The sequence below is a fragment of the Phytophthora cinnamomi genome (assembly GCF_018691715.1).
Source record: "Phytophthora cinnamomi strain GKB4 chromosome Unknown Contig14, whole genome shotgun sequence".
In the NCBI taxonomy this organism is placed as follows: Eukaryota; Oomycota; class Peronosporomycetes; order Peronosporales; family Peronosporaceae; genus Phytophthora; species Phytophthora cinnamomi.
Genome location: NW_027150947.1, coordinates 3088191 through 3109869, shown reverse-complemented (window position 1 = coordinate 3109869; position 21679 = coordinate 3088191). Strand labels below are relative to the sequence as shown.

General features: G+C 54.4%; 2 protein-coding genes across 2 annotated transcripts; both read left to right on the top strand.

The window, feature by feature from the left end:
* Window positions 1-2136: 2136 nt before the first annotated feature.
* IUM83_01665 (uncharacterized protein) lies at window positions 2137-2699 on the top strand (the record flags this gene model as incomplete). Its single annotated transcript, XM_067925534.1, has 2 exons — window positions 2137-2585; window positions 2648-2699. 2 exons carry the CDS (start codon window positions 2137-2139, stop codon window positions 2697-2699), a joined length of 501 nt encoding a protein of 166 aa, XP_067797695.1.
* An 11067-nt stretch (window positions 2700-13766) lies between these two features.
* On the top strand, window positions 13767-14304 carry IUM83_01664 (Phospholipid-transporting ATPase 2; the record flags this gene model as incomplete). The annotated part of the gene is made up of 2 exons (XM_067925533.1): window positions 13767-13997; window positions 14059-14304. The coding sequence occupies 2 exons, from the start codon at window positions 13767-13769 to the stop codon at window positions 14302-14304; spliced, it is 477 nt and encodes a 158-aa protein (XP_067797388.1).
* Window positions 14305-21679: the final 7375 nt, after the last annotated feature.

Here is a 21679-nt window from a genome sequence, read left to right as displayed (position 1 = left end):
GATCTGGCTCGAGCCGTTCAGCCTCAGACTTCTGTTCTTTGATCAACTTCTCAGGAATACGATTTAGCTGTTTCAGGTGAGCCAATTCGACCGAGTTATCAATTGTTACAGAGTGTCGAGCAGCTAAAGTCTTCGTCGTCAGGTAATCTGCTGCCGCATTGAACTCGCGCTTAACATGAACCAGCTTGACTGATCTGAACTTTGGGCGCAGATTCTCAAATTCCTTAAGCAACATCTGAAGTCTCGGATTCAGACACTGGATGAGACACTGAGCCTGTTGTATTGCAATCCGAGAATCACCAACAATGACCAACTCTGAGATCCCTCTGGCCAAGGCCATCTTAACGCCTTCGATCAATCCATGGTACTCTGCCTCATTCACCGTAGCATCCTCAAAATGAAAACTGCAAGCTTCGACCACATCCCAAGACGGAAATTTCCAGAGAATACATCCTGCTGAGCCTCGACGATCTGATAGCTTGGCCGCTCCATCAAAGCTGAGCAACCAGCCTGCATAATCGGCTTCGAGCATCTCAAGACTAATAGGAGGAGCTCGGATGACACGTCCCTTGGCCGGGATAAGGTTTTCAGCTATTTGATCCAGCTGATCACGGGGGGTAATCCCAGCTCCCATAATCGCTGCCAAGCCGTCCTCATCTCGTTGGATCTTGTGAATTTCCAAAGGCCAAGGTGCCAAGCGGGTCGCCCATTGCTCGCAGCGTCCCTCAAGTGATCGTGACGTGAATATCCACTTCAGCACCGAATGTCGGGTATAGACTTTGATCAGTTTCGTCCCAGCCAGCATAGTGTAGAAAACTCTGAGAACTCTGATCAGCGCCACCACCTCCTTTTCAGCCGGATGTTATCTGAGCTCTTGGTCGTGCAAGACACGTCCAGTGAAACGAACCGGAAGTATAACTCCATCATACTCTTGGCCCAACACAGCGCAAGCTGCCCATGGGTTGGCATGCACGATGATCGCAAATGGTTTCTGAGAGTCCGGATGCCTGAGCAGAGGTGTCGACACAATCTTACGCTTGAGAACCTCGAAAGCCCCTTTGGCTCGGCTGAGGTCTCGGCCCGCTTGGATCTGCTCGTCCGTCAGCTCATACAGTTCAGATGCTATAACCGGGATGTCTTCAATAAACTTGTTGTAGTAATTGAGACTTCCCAGAAAAGATTGAACACCTTTCAGAGTCGACGAGAACGGGAGATCCATCACACCCTTGGTAATTTTCGGCTTGACTCGAATTCCTTCGGCTCCAATTTCATGAGACAAATACGAAATCGTCCTCTTGCCGAATTCACTCTTGGGTTGGCTTACTGAGATCCCCCAATATCTCAGCCGGTACAGTAATCGGTCCAGATCCTCGCACATCTGCTCCCAGGTCTCGGCTCTATAAACAATATCGTCAATGTATGAACTTCGGCCCAAAACAGGGTTCAGCTGAGGTGGCGCCGGGATGTTCCTTTGGAATACAGTCATATTCTCAGCCATAGCGGTGAAGTCATGCTCAGCTGAGCTTTCGACATTAATTCCCAGAAATTCCAAGACTTCAGCGTCCACCTGAGACTCTTGTGACGAGGTCCGAGCCAATTCTAGGCCAGGACCCATCAGTCAGAAGCCCAAACCCTACCACGTACCGGCCACATGTCACTTGAAACGTGGATATTTCTTGACCCAAGTCTGGTTTTTGTACATCCTTCAAGTTGTGCTGGCTACATCTGGAAACTGAGTTCTGCGAACGTCGAGTTGCAGCGACCCCAGACCCCCAGGTCTGAGATTTGAATTCGGTCTGAGGTCTGAGATCTGAGAATCGCCCTAGAGGCCACAGATCTGAGGTTCCAGGCCTTGAGTCGGACTCTGGGCGGAGAGTTGAGCCCGGGCCTTCTGGGTCTGTGATTTGAAGCCCCATGGTTGCCTAAGTCTCAGACCCCAGGTCTCAGATTGGTGACCTCACAGTTTGGAATGCCCGGAGTTCTGATACCTGAGAGTGATGGCAAAAGTCTGAGACTTTGTGATTTGGAGTTCGGTCTGAGGTTTGCCTGTGGACCAGACCCTGAAATGTGCAGTCTGGGGTCTGGGAAGAGGGCGTGGCGTGGTTCTCGACGTCGTCAAGCGTCGCGGGGACCCGAATGGTGGACGGCACGGGCGACGGATGGCGTTGTGAGGGACTGAAGAGCGTGAACGACCGTCGTGGACCCACCGGAGACGTCGCCGAAGGCGTCTGCAACGCTGGCGGTGGCGTCAAGGCTGCCGTGCTCACTGATGCGAGCGTCGTGGATGCGGATGGTGGTGTAATCGACGTGCAAGAGATCGTGGTGTTGCCGGACGGTAGCTGCGAAGCCGGCAGTGCCGGTGCAGAGCGCGGGACCGTCGAGGCGGATGCTGGAGTCGCCGGAGACATGCCGGAAGCTGCCGAAGATGTCGTGGAGCCCGTGCGCGCCCTCGTCGAGGTCGCCGTCGCCGTGAACACGGAGGCAGAAGCCGTGGGAGTGCTGCCAGAGGCCGTGAACGTGCTGCTTGTGGTCGTGGACACACTACCGGAGGTTGTGGGAGCTGCAGGAGCGCCCCGCGACCCCGCGTCTTGTCCGCCGCCACCTTGCGATGGCGCGGGGAGCCGCTGGTTGTCCGCGTGGTCGTCAGCCATCCGAAAAATGTGCTGCGCGTGCCACCGCTGCAGTGTGAGGTTCTTTGACTCCGGACTGTTCACGAAATGGCTGGGCCCGAGACCCGGGAGCCGCGGCAAGAGATTTCGCGGCCGGGACGGGGCGAGTGTGGGCATCTTCCGGTTATGTGCGTTGGGGCCAACTCGAGAATGATCTCTTTGGACCCAGCGCACATAAGGGACGGTTGTGACGAGATCCGAGCCAATTCTAGGCCAGGACCCATCAGTCAGAAGCCCAAACCCTACCACGTACCGGCCACATGTCACTTGAAACGTGGATATTTCTTGACCCAAGTCTGGTTTTTGTACATCCTTCAAGTTGTGCTGGCTACATCTGGAAACTGAGTTCTGCGAACGTCGAGTTGCAGCGACCCCAGACCCCCAGGTCTGAGATTTGAATTCGGTCTGAGGTCTGAGATCTGAGAATCGCCCTAGAGGCCACAGATCTGAGGTTCCAGGCCTTGAGTCGGACTCTGGGCGGAGAGTTGAGCCCGGGCCTTCTGGGTCTGTGATTTGAAGCCCCATGGTTGCCTAAGTCTCAGACCCCAGGTCTCAGATTGGTGACCTCACAGTTTGGAATGCCCGGAGTTCTGATACCTGAGAGTGATGGCAAAAGTCTGAGACTTTGTGATTTGGAGTTCGGTCTGAGGTTTGCCTGTGGACCAGACCCTGAAATGTGCAGTCTGGGGTCTGGGGAGAGGGCGTGGCGTGCGGCATCTGATTTCATCTCGGCTCTGGGGTGCCACAGCTGAGATATGGAGTCAACATCGTAATTTTGCCCCCAGCTCAGGTTTTCAGCCCGGCAGTCCCTCAACTTGTGCCAAAACTGAGACACGGTGATTGTGGGCGCAAGTTGGTGTCTGGATGCACGATGTTCGTGAGGATAAGTGGCAACTGGTGAAAGACAGCTGACGCTCCGAGCCTAGGACGTGACTAAAAGCCTACGGCGTGCCTGCAGGGCCTGAAGTGCGGCTTCGTGGTCTCACATATGAAGTGGGTACACAAGCGATGGATACATTGCCGGTCTGGGAGCTGCGGTAGTTGCTCTTTGAAGTTGGCGGTTGCCGCTTGGAGGGTCACTCTGAAGGGTCGCCCCGTTGTGGCTTTTCGGCCCCTGGTGTCAGGCACACAAGATTCGGCCTGACCAGTCGCCTATGGATCTGAGCCAACGGGAGCCACATGATCTTGGCGTCATCCGGATAACACCTGATTTGTACCCATAGTAATCAGTGTAATCAGGTGATGACAGACCAAGTCCGCCCAATCCCGGCCACAAGATCCTGGCGTAATCAGGATATCACTGATTTGCACCCAGGTGTAATCAGTGTAATCAAGTGATGACTGACACAGACAGGCCAATGGAAGGGCCGACGCGCATTCACGGGCGCCGTCAAGCCAGTAGCTTAGTGGGTGTCTCACCCTTGTTCAAGGTGTACCCAGGAGATGTTTGCACCCTTACTTGATAGACCCTTTGTATGTGCATGTGCATGATAATAATCAGAGTTTGTTTTGACCCGAAGACCGCAAGCTGCGGAGTTCGTCTTGCGCCGACGGGCGTGTTGCTACATAGGGACCAAGTCCCTGCCCCCGGCGGCGCGCGCAAGGTCAAGTGGAGTCGCTACGGGTGTTTTACGGTCAAGCTCAGCTAACTCCAAATAAATTCAAGTTCAACAACCAAGCCTTTTCGTGTTTCGGCCGGTTTGCCTTCGTTGTTGTATTTCCACACGCGGGACATTGGTTTTGCTGGGTTTTCGTGCTGGTTGGCTGGTTTCCTGGCGGTGCTTCATATTTTCGGGCGGAAGGTGCTCCGCTCTGAGGTTTCGGCAGAGCAACACCTGGGATAGTGGTTTCTGGGGTTGCTAGTGGTATCCGTGTGGCGCGAATAGTCTGAGATAGTGGTTCCCAGCTTCGCTGTGTCGCCTACATCAAGGCGTGGTGCGCGGAAGTCCCAGGGTGCAGAGCGAGAACCCTGGATCAAGGCAGGCTCAGACCGAGCCAACTCTCGGGGCCACTCTGGTCTGAGGGGCGAGTGAAGACCCGCCGGAGGAAGTGTCGTGACTGGAAGCGACTCGAAGCCGGAGTCGCTGAGCAAGGAGGAGGCTGTTAAGGCCCAGAGTCCAAGGGCCTGAGAAGAGAAGTGGACTAAGTGTGTGTGGAGTGAACGTGTTTATATTCAAGAAACGGGGCACAGCGGACTTAGCACGTGCGTACAAGGGCCTTCCAAGCAAGGAGCAAGCTTCGTCTGGGGGTATCTGGGAACTGTCGAGTTCGGAGGCAGCTGGTGTGGCCGACGCAAGTCTGGGCCCACAGCGTAGCCTTAGGAAGAACCAAGTCAAGGGATTGCAAGAGTGAGGAACACACGCCTCACCCAGCTTGGGATCTGAGATCTAATCTCAGATTCTGAGTTGAGTGGTCTGAGATCGAGGTCTAGCCGCGAGGCTATTCCCTGATTTTGGAGCCCGCATCGCCACACTCTTCTGAGTCCGGGAGACGTACGAAACCCCACAGACAATTGTCTAGCATCTGCTGGTAGATCAATGGAGCATTTTTCAGGCCAAACGGCATCCTCGTCCACGGAAAGTGCCCCAGCGGACAGATAAAAGCTGAGATGTGCTTCGCTCTGAAAGTCATCGGCATCGCCCAGAACCCGCTAGCCATGTCCAAGCTCAGGAACCACATTGCACTCTCGAACCCAATCAACAGATCGTCGATCAAAGGTAGAGGGTAATGCATGAGCTTGATTAGCTGGTGCACTAGTCGGTAATCGATACAGAGTCTGATATCGACTCCGTTCTTTTTCACCACGATGACAATTGGCGATGCCCACTCTGAGTCCGAATACTCGATAAGCTTAGTTTCCAAGAGCTTCTTGAGCAAGTCATACACTTTCTGAAGGTGTTCCGGCCGAATTGGCCTGGACCGCTGAGCTACCGGATTAGCGTCACCCACATCCAAGTCGCAGACTACGCCCCTGGCTGGAGTCGGCACAGCGTTTCCGTCCCCTAGAAAACTTGAGTGATGTCTTTCCAAGATAGTTCTGACTTGGGATTCCATCTCGGCAGTCGTTGTCCCGGGTTCTCCAATATTTGCCGTGCTCAGATCCGCCTTGGGGCTGAGATCTCTGAGTTCAGGAAGAGCAACCAGCTGATTCCTCAGGTCACTCAAAAGCTCAGTGCCTTCATGAAAATACACAGTCGCTTCTTCTTCGTCCGAGAAATCAACCTCCATCCGCATACACTGAGCCAAAGCCTCATGTAGTCGCAACGTCGGATCGGCAACAAAGTCTACCGGCTGATCCTGAAATACGGCTTCCACTTCCTGCTGAGCCTGCTGAGACGTTTTTCCACCTCCGGCATCCTGATAGACTCCATGTCGGGTTCGGAACCTTCGCCAACTGAGACTCCGTCAGCCCAGCCGACCTCAGACCGAGAACCTTGAGCTTCCTCGGCATTTACTGGCAGACTGGGTGACACTGTTGATGGGTCACTCGAGGGCGGTCGTGGTGGCTTTGGCAACATACGTCCCTGCCTCGGCTGAGCTAGCGGGTTGGTATTTACCATGAACACCCCAGCGTCAAGCTCAGACCTAGCGGTACATGTGTTGTTCGGATCTGAGGGCTTCTTCCTCAGGAGTAGCTTCTTCGGCCATTGGTAAGTTGGCTTTTCGACGGCAGGAGGTCCAACAAGCTCAGCCCGCCTCGCAACCATCTCTTCCAGCTTCAGATATTCCCGGGAGGGCTCAGATTCATAAACCAATGCGCTCCATTCCCGGTGCTTTTGAGCCTTGGGCCGGACAAAACGATCTCCCCGAGGTAAATGTCCCTTCTCAACCAGACATGCAACCACAGTGTGCTGAGTAATGCGCGCCACCTGGTCTGAGATGTTCACCACCTTGACAGCCTTGGGTCTCCTGTCAGCGAGCGCCATAGATGAACTGAGTCACCCATTGATCACCACGCCCAGCCCACTCAGTAACCTTGTCGGGCTCAGCTTGGTGATATTTGACCGGAAGAACCATGGACCGTCCCGGCTGAAGTCGTACAGTCTCAGCTACGGATACACTGACCTCAAGCCCAACGTGATCGAACTCAGGTCCACCAACCAAGTACAAAGACTCTTCATCTGGGAGTCGGACAACACCTTCGCGAGGACAAAGTCGGACACCGGCAGCAATCATGAAGTCCATCCCTAAGAGACAGTCTATACCTGCGCCGATATTCCCAACCCAGATATCCATAACGTAAACAACCCGTACACCGAGCGTCAGCTTAATCTTAGCCTGAGCTGTAGCGTATGTCGGAACATCTCCAAACCCGGTAACCCGGAGCCTGTAACCACGTCTGAGCTTCAGCCTCAACCTGAGTGCAAGGTCTAAGCTCATAATGCTTGTTGTAGCTCCAGTATCCATCAGTATTTATATCCGACGGTTGAAAATCGCTCCTTGCACCATAGCCATGTCACGTCTGTCACCAACCAAGACATGGACACTCCGCCAGCCATATCGTTCTCCATAAGACAGAGCGAACTCGAGATGGTTCTCAAATTCAAGCTCTGAGCTCGGATCATCGATCTCAGCTAAACCAGAATAAACTCGGGCTTGGTCAGATGAATTTGTGCATTTGGGGTTATTACTGCGCCAACATGGAAGGGATGGACCCACAGATGCAAATGCGCAGTATGCGTGGGACTTAGGCTCGTCACGCACTGGTTTCCGAACCAGCGAGACTAGTGGTTTAACGGCGTCTCAGGGTCTAAGCTATCCAGCAATAGCTGAACAGTCTCAGGGTCAAGGCCCTCAACTGAGCCTCCGGCGCGGATTGCCTCCTGCACAGCCCTGAGTGCCGACCACATGTCGCACAAACCCCGGCATTGGTAATCGCCACACTTAGAGCACGGCTGACGTCTGCAGTACTGAGTACTGGGTCGGATGACCTTCGTCATGGCAGCGTCCACAGATGAGCTTACTCCAGCAATTCTCAGTCTTGTGGCGTTTGCTTCCACATTCGTTGCACAGTATTTCTTCACGCTGAAGTGCTCCATACGGTTGGTTGTCCGGTCTTGGCTTCCAGGCCAGACGCTCAGCAACTCGAAAAATCTCCTCATCCATCACAGCGGCAAATGACTGAGCTCAGCTGAAGCAGACATCGCTGAACTCGGTTGAGACTCTGCGACCTCAGTTTTCGGCGCGGAAAACTTCAGCTCAGCTTCGTTGTCGGTATCACAGTCTTGGACGGCTTCATCTTCGAAATGAGCATGACGACCAGGCTCAGATATTGATCCCAAACCTTCAGCTATAAAGGCCCGACCTTCAGTTCGTCGCAGCTGAGGCTTAAACCGGCCGAACTGCAAGTTCTGAGCTGGGCGTCTCTGTTGTTGATAGTCTCGATCCTTCCGATGATCTTCCTGCTGCAAAGCTTCGATACGCTTCAGAGTTTCCTCCAATTCGCTCAGAGTATCAAACCGCTGACCTTGTAAAGTGGTCCGTAGCCGAGAATCTCCTAGCGCCTTGATGAACCGGCGAATATGGGCTTCGCGATCAGTTGTCGGCTTCTCAAAAGCAATCCCAGCCTTTTTGGCAGCTCGGTTGAGTCGATACAAAAACATCCGAGGAGTCTCAGAGTCACGCATCTCCATAGCGTAATACCGCTCAGCCTTAGAACCAATACTGCGGCAGCACTCTTTCTTGAATACGTGAGACAGCCTCTTCCAGTCAGAGCGGGTCGAGTCGGGGAGCTGAGTGCGCCAATCCTTCAGAGAACCTGAGAGTCGCATCCTCAACTGAACTATCCGAGTCTTCTCATCCCATGGCGCCATAGTCGCATAGCACATAAAACATTCCCACCAATTGACGCGATCATCCAAAGATGCACGTTCATCAAATTTCTCCAGTGCGTCGTGGGGATACATGGCTTGTACTACCACTCGGGTCTCAGACCCAGTACCAGCACTCTTAGCTTGGGCGGCGGCTCCGAACTGACCTTCGAGTTCACCGTGAGACGAATCGCTGGAACTCGAATCATCTGAGCCCCAGTCATCATCATCAGGCATTTTGGACTTGGTTACACGGACTTTCCCGCTTCGCTTCGACGCTGAGGTCGATGTTCGGGATGTTGACTTGGTCCGCGCACCTTGCGCTGAACTCTGAGACTTTTCTGTCGTATTACTCGCCTTCGTCGGCTCCGACTTAGCTTGGTTCGCCTGGACTAGCTGCTGCATAACATCCGTTAGCCGAGCGAGCTGAGCCAAGACTGGATCGCTCGGTGGAGGAGACCTTGGCATCCCAGCTGAGACTCGGGTCTGAGCTGAGGGCGGAGCTGAGCCGGTCACTCTAGCGTTTGAATTAGCATGAGTGTTCAACTGCTCCTGAGCCATCTGGAACCTTTGGATCTTCTCCTCTTGTTCATCAATTGCTCGCTTGAGTTCAGCTTGGGCTTGGACATGCTTCTCCTTCAGTTTCAGTAATTCCACTTCATACTCAGCTCGGATCTTCGAGGCACGATCTTCATGAGCCTTCTGCAGTTCAGCTTGTCTGGCTCTGGCTTCAGCTTCTTGAAGTTCCTTCCGCACACCCAGGAGATACTGAGCCCGAGCTTCGTCTGCCTTGTGTTTCTCAGCTTCTTCGGCAGCACGTTGCCCAGCTAATTTCTCCAAGGCTGCCAACTGCCTTCGCTGTTCTGTCTGAGCCCTTTGCTGAGTTTCGGACATCTGGGCATTTGCAACTTGCAACTTCTGGTACTCCTCACGAAGTCTCAGCTGCTCAGCTTGGTTATCAGCTAAAGCGGCATTCAGCCGAGCTTCTAGCATGCGTCTCTGATCCCGCTCAGCATTAATGCGAGTCCACGCATCAGCGTCGTGCTTAGCTAAGTCCCGGTGAAACTGTTCCTCCATCATCAATGCTTCCGCTGAGACTCTCGTATCCTTGGACGGGGGTCCAAAGTTAAAGGCGGCAGGTCCAGGGACCCGCTGATCACCAAAACCCGTATGTCTCGCGTGATCCAGTCTCCTCGACTCGGGAGTGCCAGGTAACGGTATCTGGGCTGGGTTCTCAAGTCTGAGCGTCCCAGTCTCAGTTCCAGCTGAAGCTGAGCTAGCTCGGGGAGGCTGAGACGTGACTGATATCACCATCCTAGGGTAGGAACTTCTCGGCATTGTCGTTGTTGATCCTCGCATCACCGTAGCACTTGACATTGGCATATGCGCCCCAGTCCCAACCATATAGTCGGTCACAGACATTAGGGACGACCCTGAGGAACTTAATCCAGACAGGTTCGCACCATCATCCGTGGCCATCATAGATAGGTCGGAACCAGCACCTGCACCGACCATTCTAGGCACGGGATCGTTTCTGGCACCACGAGTCGCTCCAGAAGTGGCTTCACTTGAACTATGCCAGCTCATCGAAATCCCAGCCTCAGACCTTGTCAGCAATGCTCGCTTTCACGACGGTTCACCTTCATCACTTGAAACTGGACTCCTAGGCCTGAGGCCAGTCAGCTGAAGTCGCATAACCACCTCAGGACCCAAGAACAGCTGGGTGTCTTCATCCATAATGGCATCGCCGTCCCTGCCCAGCTGAGCACCAACTTGAGCTTCAGCAGTCTGGGCTGAAGTCAATAGCAGCGAATCTGAGACCGGTCGAACATAGTACGGGGTAGACCCAACTGCAATCTTCCAGGCGGTCAGCTCAGCCCCAATAAATCGTCCAATTCGCTCGATCTCAAGTCGGATCCGTGACTCCGGCACTCCAGCCACCTCAGATAGAGTGTGCCACACAGGGACTTGGTTCAGAAATTCATAACCAGCCTCATGCAGCATAATCTGAAGTAAGGCGATACATGCGATAGGCGGTGTCACTCTCAGCGAGACTTGGATGGCTTTCAGATCATACACCACAGGGATCCGTCGACGCTCAGCATTGAAAATATTCAGCCATCTCGCTGAGGACGACCGAGTTACCGACATTAGGTGTCTGGCCGTAGCACTTGCAGCTCGGATGAACCCCCAAAGGTCATAACCATTATGACGCGGCGTATACGCCACATCAACAGGGTGCACGACTTCAGGAGGCACCGACATCCACATCTCCAGCTGAGATCGGCCATACGCGATCATCTCAGCCTCAGTCATCTCAGGTAGCTGAGCCAAGCTCAGCGTTCTAGCTTCCACACCTTCGGGGACTCCGCTCAGCCGTTGAAAGGGGCGTTGCTCCGGCCAAAGAGAACTTGGCCAAGCTCCACCACCACCTGAGCCAAAGAAACCAGTTCCAGGCGCATAACTGAACCGATCTGGTCCCGTCCCAGCCTCCGCTGAGCCTTGCGACATCAAAATTATTTCACGACTTCCCAACAAGCTCAGCGCACCACCCTCGACTTGGCTACTGCGACGAATCGCAGCAGTTGGCTCCGGATGAGCACTTGGCAGCTGAGAATCCTTGGTCTGAGCCTTCGATTCACTCAGGGAGGCTTCAGTTTTGCTCTCCGCGGGCACACCTTGACTCAGACCTTCATCAACACGAGCGCTCGGCTGAGCGCCCGCTCCACCACCTTGATCCGTCCCAGACCTCTTCGTCTCAGGCGAATCCGGCGGCGGGACAGCATTTTCCGGCTTCGGTGGGGTCTCAGGTTCAGCGCTCGGCTCAGCTTCACTTGACGCTTCCGCTTCAGCGCTGAGGGCCGGGACTTCAGAAGTCGATCGTTTCGACTTGGACTTCTCAGCCTCCTGCGGCACCACCTCAGCCGGCAATCCAGCAACTCTCAGACTCCGCCTCAGCGAAGTCTCGCTCTTCTCACCACTTGTGTTGGAGACACTTGAACTAGCTTCAGTCGACATAGCTGACGTTCGTCCGTCCAAAGTCGTTTCCTGATCCGGGCACGCGCACCAGTTGTGGCGAGGTGCGGGCCAATTCCCGGCTTTCCAGATCGAACCTTGAATAAACGTAGACCGCCGAACGTCAGACTAGAGCTCAGAAGGCTCAGAGTCTTGGGGTCTCAGCTGAAGTACCTCAGCTGAGCCCAACAACGGCTCGGATGAAACTTCCCAGCTCCGGTCCTTGGTCAGGCGCGGCGTGTGCACCTCCGTTGCGATCCCCTTGACGGTTCTTCCTAGGGCTACGCTTTGGGCCCAGACGTCAGCCAGTCACAGCAACCTTGTTCCCACTTCAGATGTCTCCAGCGCTCTCCAAACGAAACCTGCTCCCCACTCAACAGGTCTCAGCTCGCACGTGTCCAACCCAATCTGCCCCGGGTTTTCTCCAATACAAAACACGACACTCCACACGTAACTTGTCCACCTCTTTCGAGACCTTGGACCTGATCTCCGTAGCTTCTTCACTTCCTCCGGCGGCTCCAGCTGAGAGCCGCTTCCACAGGTCTTCACTCGCCCCACAGACCTAGAGTGGCCCCGAGAAAATTGGCTCGGTTTGAGCCTGTCCGTAGTCTGGGTTCTCGCTCTGCACCTAGGGACGCCCGCGCACCACGCTCCAAAACGAGCGAAATTCAGCAACCGCACTGAAGACTTGAGCCAATCTCAGCCCCCGCGTAGTCGCTCCGCCGAAACCTCAGGAGAGTCACTTACTCCCCGAAAATACGAAATACGTGTCGGTAATGTCGTCCAGATCACGTAATAATATAAAATAGCTAATTAAGCTCCTCCTCACACCGAGGCACACCCAAAAAGACTATATGGGGTTGAGATTTGATGGAACCGGTCCTCGGCACCCTTTTACACAAGGAAACACTCCCACTTGCGTCCTTTGGGGCAAATTCGATTCTGATTCAATTATTACACATGCAAACAAAGACCTATCAATTGGGGGCGCACAGCGCCGTTCAGAGAGCACCCACAAAGGGTGCTAAGACCATCCTGAGAGCTGCCAGTGTGCCTAAGGCATTCGGCGCTTCAACCTGAGTTTTAGCCAATAATGGGCTGAGCTCAGCAAAATCCAGCGTGGTCAGGCATGGGTTCGGCAGATCTTCAACGAAGCTTCAGTGATGAGTAGCTGATCCCCGGTGACTCATCGGCCGAAAGTGTGTCATAACCTGGGTACAGCTGGTCCCATCACGGCTGATATATGAGTCCGTCATCATTGATGACGCGACCCTCCAGCAGCGCGCATTCACCGTGTACCCATTGGCCACTCTGAGCCCCCATAGTCTCAGGCGAGATTCCAACTGAAACCCCCGGCATAAATGTCCACCAGTGTCCGCATCATCTGAGACCTGGGTCGCCAAACTGAGACTTCGGAGCGTCCGCTGAGCCCAAGGACATCCCGCCGAAACATCTGAGCCGAGACATGCAGATTCCAGCTGTTCCGGCTGAGACCACCCAAGCTCAGAGTACTGAGATCTGAAACCAACTGGCTTCAGCTGAGACCAGCTAGTCTCAGTGATCCAAGCTGAGACCCGGGGACTTCAGTTCTTCCAGCTGAGACTTGGAGACCTCAGCGCCTTCACCACCAAAGCTGGTCGACTCTCAGCCGAGCCGCAGTGAGTTCAGCTGAGACCAGGTCGGCTCTGTTTGCCGCGCATCCAGCCATCAACAGGCGTCTATCCGGGACGTCTGAGCTCAGCGTAGCTCAGCGGGGTGACCGCAATCCGAACTTCACAGGAGTCAAGCCAATCCATAGTCAACTTCAGTCATCGTGGCTTCAGAGTCGCAATAGTCTCAGCGAAATAGCTGAGCCTCCCAGCTGAGACCTGGGACTTCGGCCGAGAGTGTGTCCATGGTCTCCGAGCCAGTTCTCGTTGAAGCGGCGGTTCCTTGAAGCCAGTTGCCCTCTCCCATCCATTAAGGGTCGTGTGTGGGACATAGAGTGCGTTGGCGGCAGGCTATTGACGGGTTCGCCGGAAAGATCTGAGCGAGCCTCGTCACATACTGATGAGCCACTCGCTGCACAAGATCAGCCCGATTGAGCCTCATTTCTCAACATTCCAGCAGCAAGATGCCGACCACCGCCGCCCAAGTCCTCGACCGTCTTACTTGCTAGTGGGATGACGAGGTTGCCAACCTGCTCGCGGCGGTAGTGCGTCTGTTTTTTTAGCAGCAGGTACTTACATCAAACTCTCCTAACGTTCTCCTCTATATCATACTGGCGCGTACGATGGACCCGCTCATGCATGCCTTCATCGTGGCGCAACCACCACCCAAACCGCTGCAGCACCAGCAGCCGCAGGACGCGCTGATGGTGGTGGACAACCACCAGTTGCAGATCTGCAGCGCCTTCAATGGCTGGCCGCAGCCGCCGCAGGACCCGAAGCACCACGGCGCTGCAGCCACGTTGATGGAGCTCATGGCTGCAATTGGAGAGGAAACACCGGCGACTCACTTGCCCGTGTCGTCTGCCTCGGCCTCGCCGTCCCCAGTGCGGGAGCAGGTCGATTGCGCGGAAATAGAAGCGCGTCTTCAAGAAGCGCAAGGCGACGCATACGATCCGCAAGGAGCAGAAGGCGGCGCTGGAGAAGGAGATCGAGGCGCTGCAGGCCAGACTCGAGGAGATCAAGCTCCAGGCACTCATGCAGCAGGACGAGGCGACCAAGCCATACCACGACCGAGCAGTGGAGAACGCCGTGCTGCGAGAATCGATCCAGGAGCACCTTGTGGTGGCGCAGGTGCGCACGGGCACACGCAGCACAACCTGAGCGACCTGTGTTTTGTGGCTAATCAAGCCGCATGCGCCAAAGCAAGGAGCAATTGGGCCACTTGATGCGCACCAAACCGGTGTTTTGACTGGCCCCTTGGAGTTCGCGTTACTCAGCAACTCGCCAATGATCAAGCAGGTGGCAACGACTTACGTGTGGAAAGGATGAAGATTGTAGGCGCCTTACGCTTGAAAAATATCTAACTTCGTGATCTATCCTATGGATTGCGAGCGCTCAGCACGCTCAGTGGACACTGAGTGTATTGAGTCACAATAAGGAAAGTTTAACAGGAAGAAGCTTGACTTGGGGGAGGGCGTGCGAAACGAAGAGTGCCGCCCCCGCAGTTCTGACGGATGGAAGCTTCTAGAAGCTTCCACAGCCGCCCTACCTCTGCCGTATGCATTTTAACCTGGCTTCACTATAACTACCGTAAAGGTGAGTCATTCCTATATATACCTCCTATTGGCTACTATTTCTACCAATCCGATACACTCACCCCTTCTCTGGCTTGCGCATCCCTTCAGACTTGTCATTCCCGAAAAAGAGCGAGAGCCGCGAGGTGTCCCGCTGCTGCCTCAGTGATTCGTCCGACCTCTCGTCCCCCACGCTGCGGCCTGGTTGGTGGAGGCTTGGGTAGGTCACTGATGGTGACGGTGGTGCCTTCCGTGGCTGCTCTTGTTGCCGGCATGTCACCGCTTGCTCCTGATCGGTCCGCGTCGCCTCCGGCGACGCCCCTGCTTGACGCTTCGGCCGCGCTGCTTGCCTCGCCTCTGGCGACGGCAAATCTCGACGCCTCGCTTGGTGCTGCTTCGCCGGCAGCACCCGCTGCCTCCTTGGGCGTCTCTCCAGCTGCGCCAACCGTGGGACCTGCTAGTCCTGCCCGTGCCCCCAGTGATCTCGACTCCGAGTTCGGTGAAGAAGACGAGCGAATGTGGGAAGCGATCGTCCGCGACAGTCAACAGCCTGACTTCGCTGTTTCAAGCCCGGTTCCATCAAGCCGGGCTTCCTCGCCTCTAGCGTCTCCTCCTGCGTCGCCTGCGTTTCCTGGTGGTGCTGTTGTTGCGGGACCTGCTGCTTCAGGTGGCCTCTCTCCGGTATCGTGCCTCCAGGAGTTGATTTTCGAACTTGAGGTTGAAGGGTGGAGCCGTGACGAGATGACGGCTGCTGCTACGGGTGAAGACGGCTCGACTTCCACCGCTGAACCTGTGGCTGACGATCAGGCTTCTCCAGAGGCTGGTATGGGTCTCTTCGATGACAGCGATGATGAAGAGGACAGACCGACGAAATAACGTTCGCGTTTGTGTCGTGGTGATGAGACGTCTAGCTGGCATCCACCGCTTCCTCCAGCGCCCGACCGACATCCGTCGAGTAATCAGAAGAATCACTACGATCCGACGGCGCCGTGGGACTACAGCAAGATCGTCGCCATCGTGCGCTTGCTTGATTCTCATGGAGATCCTCCGCATCGCTGTTACTTGGTTCAGTGGAAGGGTCGTCCACTGCAGTTGAGCTGGGTTTGGATGGAGCAGCTCGATTAGCCGTGGCTGCGTCGCATGATGGATCTAGTTGATACTTGGAAACGTGTGGGATCGTCGAAGCCCCTCATGCGTTGGGCCAAAGAGCGTGACGAAGCGTCTGAGGCTGGAACCTGTTTCATAGACGCCTTCCGGTCTGCGCTGTACTATCTCGGCCAGTCGGACTTGGTTACCATGGCAATGTGGGATGCATTCAAGTCACGCGTCCCTCATCTATTCAGTTTGGTGTGTTGTGAGGATGTAACGGAGTTCTTCAAGCTACTTCAGCGGCAAAGTGTGCCTTTGAACTACGACCACCTTCTCCAAAATGTTCTCTCAATCTCGAGCGCCAATGTCGCAACGCTCTGTGACTTTTGTCGCGATCTTCCAGCTGGTGTTTACATGGTGAGCGCGGGTCAGGATGGCCTTGGGCACTGCTTCGTTCTGGTGAAACGTCGTCCTGATAGCCGCGTCATTGCTCTCGATAACTTCAAAGCTGGTAAAGACCCACCGATGGACGTGCTTGCTCTGAGCGACCAGCTATGGATTCAGCACGTGAAGTGGATGACTCGAGTGGAGTTGAAGCCTGGATACAAGTGTCGTCACGGCAAGCGCATTTCGAAGACGCAGCGAAAGCGGGAGAAGCGCATGAAGCAACAGGAGCAACAACAGTAGGGGATGTAGTACGGGAATACATGTAGGCCTTTGAGCCCCCCTTCAATTGCTCGCGTTTCACCGTTTTCGGCGTTTCTTTCGCCGTGTTGCTTCAAACTCGGCGATGAGATCAGGGACTTGCGACAAGTTCTCAATTGGTTCCCAGGTTTGCTTCTCCTCGCCCACCCACTCCACAAGATATTGGGTCCGTCGTTTATGAGTGCGTTTTCCACGTAAACCCTTGACGATCTGGCCAATGCTGTCGTCGCCAAAACAACTTCGCTTGGTCTTGACAAACGAGTTGGCTCCTTGTACGGCTTCAATGACGCAGTGTTGAAGACGGGATGCAGCTTGTTGCCGGCTTGGATGTTGAGTTCATACGCGTGGTTGTGGATCTTCCGCACCACTGTGTACGGTCCAATCCATTTCGGTCCAAACTTGGTAGAGTTTGGCAACCCAGAGTGCTTCGGGTCCAGGTTCTGCGTGCTCAAGTAAACTTTGTCGCCAACCTCCAAGACTTGTTCAACACGGTTTCGATCGTAGACGTCGCGCATGCGTTCTTGGGCTTGGGCTAACGCTTCACGGCAGCGTAAGAGGATGGCTGCTTGTCGCTCGTGAAACTCATATCCGCGTTTACTATTTGGAACAGCTGCAAGTTTCTCGGATGCGAGTTGAAGCGGGTTCAATGGTATATAGCCCAGATCGGCTTCAAAAGGCGCGAATTTCGTGCTGGTGTTTACAGTAGAATTGACTGCAAACTCAGCATTGGCGAGATGGATGTCCCAGTCATCTTGACGTGGACCAACGAAACATCGGAGATACTCTTCCAAGGTTCGGTTCATCCGCTCCGTTTGACCATCGCCTTGCGCTCGGTGTGCTACAGTCATGCTCAGTTTCGTGCCGATGGATTTGAATACATACTGCCAGAAGGCAGACACGAACTTCCGGTCACGGTCGGAGACGATATTTGTCGGCATGCCGTGCAGCTTCCAGATGTTGTCGATGAAGAGTCGAGCAACACGTTCCGCGTTCACCTTCTTGGTAGTTGGCACGAAATGACAACGCTTGGTCAACCGATCGATGACGACCCAAATGGAGTCGACGTCCCGCTTCGTTCGCGGAAGATCAGTAATGAAGTCCATGGAGATCGACCTCCAACGTTCGTCTGGGATGCTCAATGGTTCGAGCAAGCCAGGAGGCTTCGTCACCCACGGCTTGTTTCTCCGACAAGGCTCACAGTCGGCGATAAATCTCTGGATGGACTTCAACATCTTCGACCAGTATCAATGGCGTGCTAGCGTCAAGTACGTGCTCTCAGCACCGGGATGTCCGCCGTAGTTGGTGTCATGACACTCGCTGATAATTGTCTGGCGCAACTTCACATCGTTGGGCACGACAATACGTGGAGCGTCGTCTACAGGTGTCTGGTACCAGAGCATACCGTTTGCTTCGGAGTAGCATCGATACTTCTTGTGCTGCTTTTGCTCGCGCTTCGGTCTCGAATCGGACTTGCGTCGCTTGATCGCTGTCAAGATTGCTTCCGCGTCACGGCCCTTCTTGTACGACTTCTTGATTCGAGCAACCAACTCGGAGTCACCAGTTACTTCGCTGATTGCCGAGCTGAAGGGCGTGTCGTCAAAACTCCTAACACTCAAGTCGTGAAAGAATTTCGTCACTGTCTGCAAGTCTGGCCTTCGGCTCAAAGCGTCGGCGATGCCGTTTTTCGCACCGGGGATATAAAAGAACGTCGGCTGGTATTCCGCAAGGATATCATACCAGCGCGCGAGTCTTCGGTTTGCCATCTTCTGCGTGAAAAGTCCTTCGAGACTTTTGTGGTCCGTTTCAACAATCGGTGGCTTGTCCAGGCAGTAGATTCTGAATGCTGCCAACGCGTGGACGATTGCTAACAACTCCTGCTGCTGCGTTGGGTAGTTGGGCTCCGCTGCTTTCATCTTGCGACTGGTATATGCAATCGGACGCTCAACTCCGTCCACAACTTGGAACAGGACTGCACCAACGGCGAACTTGCTTGCATCAGTACGCAAATGCATGGATCGGCTGAAGTCCAGCAGATGTAATACTGGTGGGTTGCAGAGTCGGCGCTTCAGCTCCTTGAAGTTCTTCAGTTGCTCGTCCCTGAAAAGGATCTTGGCATCCCGCTTGTTCTTCTTCTTCAAGAATGTAAACATGGATTCTGTCAGTGATGCATACTCCGGACAGAATCGCTGAACGTAGCCAGGCAAACCGAGAAAGCTATGAAGCACCTCTTGCGTCCGCGGTACAGGCCAGTCCTTGATGGTCTGCACCTTATCTGGATCCATTCGGACTCCATTTCGCCCTACGAAATCTCCGAGACACGGGATCTCGTCTGCGCAGAAGACACACTTGGACAACTTGACATACAACTTGTTGTCGCACAAGATGTCCAGCGTTTCACGCAGTGCGTCCAGATGGTCCTCGACGTTCGGTGACTTGGTGAAGATGTAAATGTCGTCGTAGAACGACTTCGTGTTCTTCAAGTCTCGAAACAGCTTCGATGTCAATCTGTGCATCGTTGCTGGCGCGTTGCAGACTCCCATTGGCAGAACAAGATACTCCCAGAGTCCGTTCGGTGCTCGAAACGCAATAAACTTGATGCCTTCCTCTCGCATGCGCACTTGGTAGTATGCGGACATCAAGTCCATCGTGGAGAACCAGTTCGCTCCGGACATGGCGTCCAAGATGTCCTCCTTCCGGGTCATCGGAATATTTTGGCGTACTGTGCTCGAGTTCAAGTACCGGTAGTCATGTACGATACGCCAACCGACAGGCTTCCGGACACAAAATGTCGGAGCAGCGTGAGGACTGATGCTCGGTCGTATGAGTTTCTTCTGCACCATGTCTTCAACCCATTTCACGACCTCGCGTTGCTGCTCCGGTGACTGTCGCTACTGTTGCCGGTACATGGCCAGATTCGGATCCTTCACATCGATGCGGTGTTCGAGTTCGCGCTTCTCTGGTAAACCTTCAGGCAGCTCGGGAGGGAACATATTGTCCTTATACTCCGTTAAAAGGTCAAAAGCTGGATTCTCTCGGAAGGTGTCCCAGTCTGTTTCCAGATAGCGCTGTGCTTTCGCACTCTCAACGTTGTCGGGTTCGCCGCGCCGTTGCAGTGAACGTGCGACTTGCTGGATCGTCTCGTTCAACAGCACCAACATGAAGTCAGGCTCGTCGATCTTCTTGGTCTTGATTCTCATGAACTTCCGTAATTTCTTGCGCGTGATGAATTTGGTCTGCACACCACTTTCGTCAGCAATCCCCATCATGAACATCTTTTCCACGACGGTATCCTTGTCCCTGGTACCGCTGCTTTCGTCAGCAGCTCGTGTGGTACTCACGCGCTTCGACGTCGCAACGTCATCTACTCCAGCTGAACCCTTGCCAGCCTGCGCATCCACTTGTTGCCCGCGGACAACACTTGGGGTCTTCTCCTTCTGCACTGCGTCTCCAACAGCTTCAACCGTAAGCTTCACATCCGTTTCCAGCGCGGCACCTCGACAGGAATCGGGTCTTTTCGCCGATAGGCCTTTCGCCTCGACAAATCTCCGAAGCCCGGAGATAATCACCGGTCCGCCATCCTCGATTGGCTTACAGGTCTCCCCTGCTCGCTTCCAGTGCTGAGTCTTCGTTCTCGTTCCTTGGGTTCGTCGACTTCTCCAGTTGATCTGCGGTTGCATGTCCTCGAAGAATGGTATTCCAAGGATGCAGTCGAAATTCATCTGGGATCTGGTAGACTACGGCCACACATCTGTAGGCATCGTCCAGTCCAGAAGCTTGAATCTCCATCGGCAGAACTTCCAGCTCTGCCTCGACGATTTGATTGTCTCCCAACTTGACACGAATGCTCTTGTCACAGAATTCCGTTGTCCGAAGCTGATGTGCCTCGACCCAACGTTTTGACACGTAGATTGTGGTGGCTCCACAGTCCAATAACATTCTTCGCGTGGTGAGACGCTTGTCACCAGCGCTAATCTCTCCAGTTACTGAGAACAGCGGCGTTGACTTGTACACCAGAGGGTTTTCACTCAGATCGCTAAGGCTGATATTCCCAAACTTAAGTGTTCCGGTTACGCTTTCCGCCACGCCAGGACCCTCCTTCGCTGACGTGGTTGCCCATTTCCCTGCTTCTCTTGCTCCTTCTTCCAGATGAAGCAGTTGGTTTTGATGTGGCAAGGCTTCTTGCAGTGAAAACAGGTGCGACCTTCGGTGCGCTTGGGATCAGATCTCGGCTTGAAACGCCCTTGGTTGCGGAAGGGTTTCCCCTTGATTGGCATGTCTCCTTCGGGAGCTTGGCCAGCTGAGATCTTCTTCTTGTCTTGACGAGACTGTCGGTCGCGCACGTCATCGACGAAGTGCGTAACTTCGTACTTGACGGCCAGGTCCATGGCTTCACTCAGAGTCTCAGGGTTCTCGAGCTTAACGTAGCTGCGTGTACGAGTCTTGAGGCCGTTCGCGCAGCACAGAACCTGGTCGAGTACGCTCATGCCTTCAACCCTACAGATAAGAGCAGAGTTGTGACGAGGCTCGCTCAGACCTTTCCGGCGAACCCGTCAATAGCCTGCCGCCAACGCGCCCTATGTCCCACGCACGACCCTTAATGGATGGGAGAGGGCAACTGGCTTCAAGGAACCGCCGCTTCAACGAGAACTGGCTCGGAGACCATGGACACACTCTCGGCCGAAGTCCCAGGTCTCAGCTGGGAGGCTCAGCTATTTCGCTGAGACTATTGCGACTCTGAAGCCACGATGACTGAAGTTGACTATGGATTGGCTTGACTCCTGTGAAGTTCGGATTGCGGTCACCCCGCTGAGCTACGCTGAGCTCAGACGTCCCGGATAGACACCTGTTGATGGCTGGATGCGCGGCAAACAGAGCCGACCTGGTCTCAGCTGAACTCGCTGCGGTTCGGCTGAGTGTCGACCAGCTTTGGTGGTGAAGGCGCTGAAGTCTCCAAGTCTCAGCTGGAAGAACTGAAGTCCCCGGGTCTCAGCTTGGATCACTGAGACTAGCTGGTCTCAGCTGAAGCCAGTTGGTTTCAGATCTCAGTACTCTGAGCTTGGGTGGTCTCAGCCGGAACAGCTGAAATCTGCATGTCTCGGCTCAGATGTTTCGGCGGGATGTCCTTGGGCTCAGCGGACGCTCCGAAGTCTCAGTTTGGCGACCCAGGT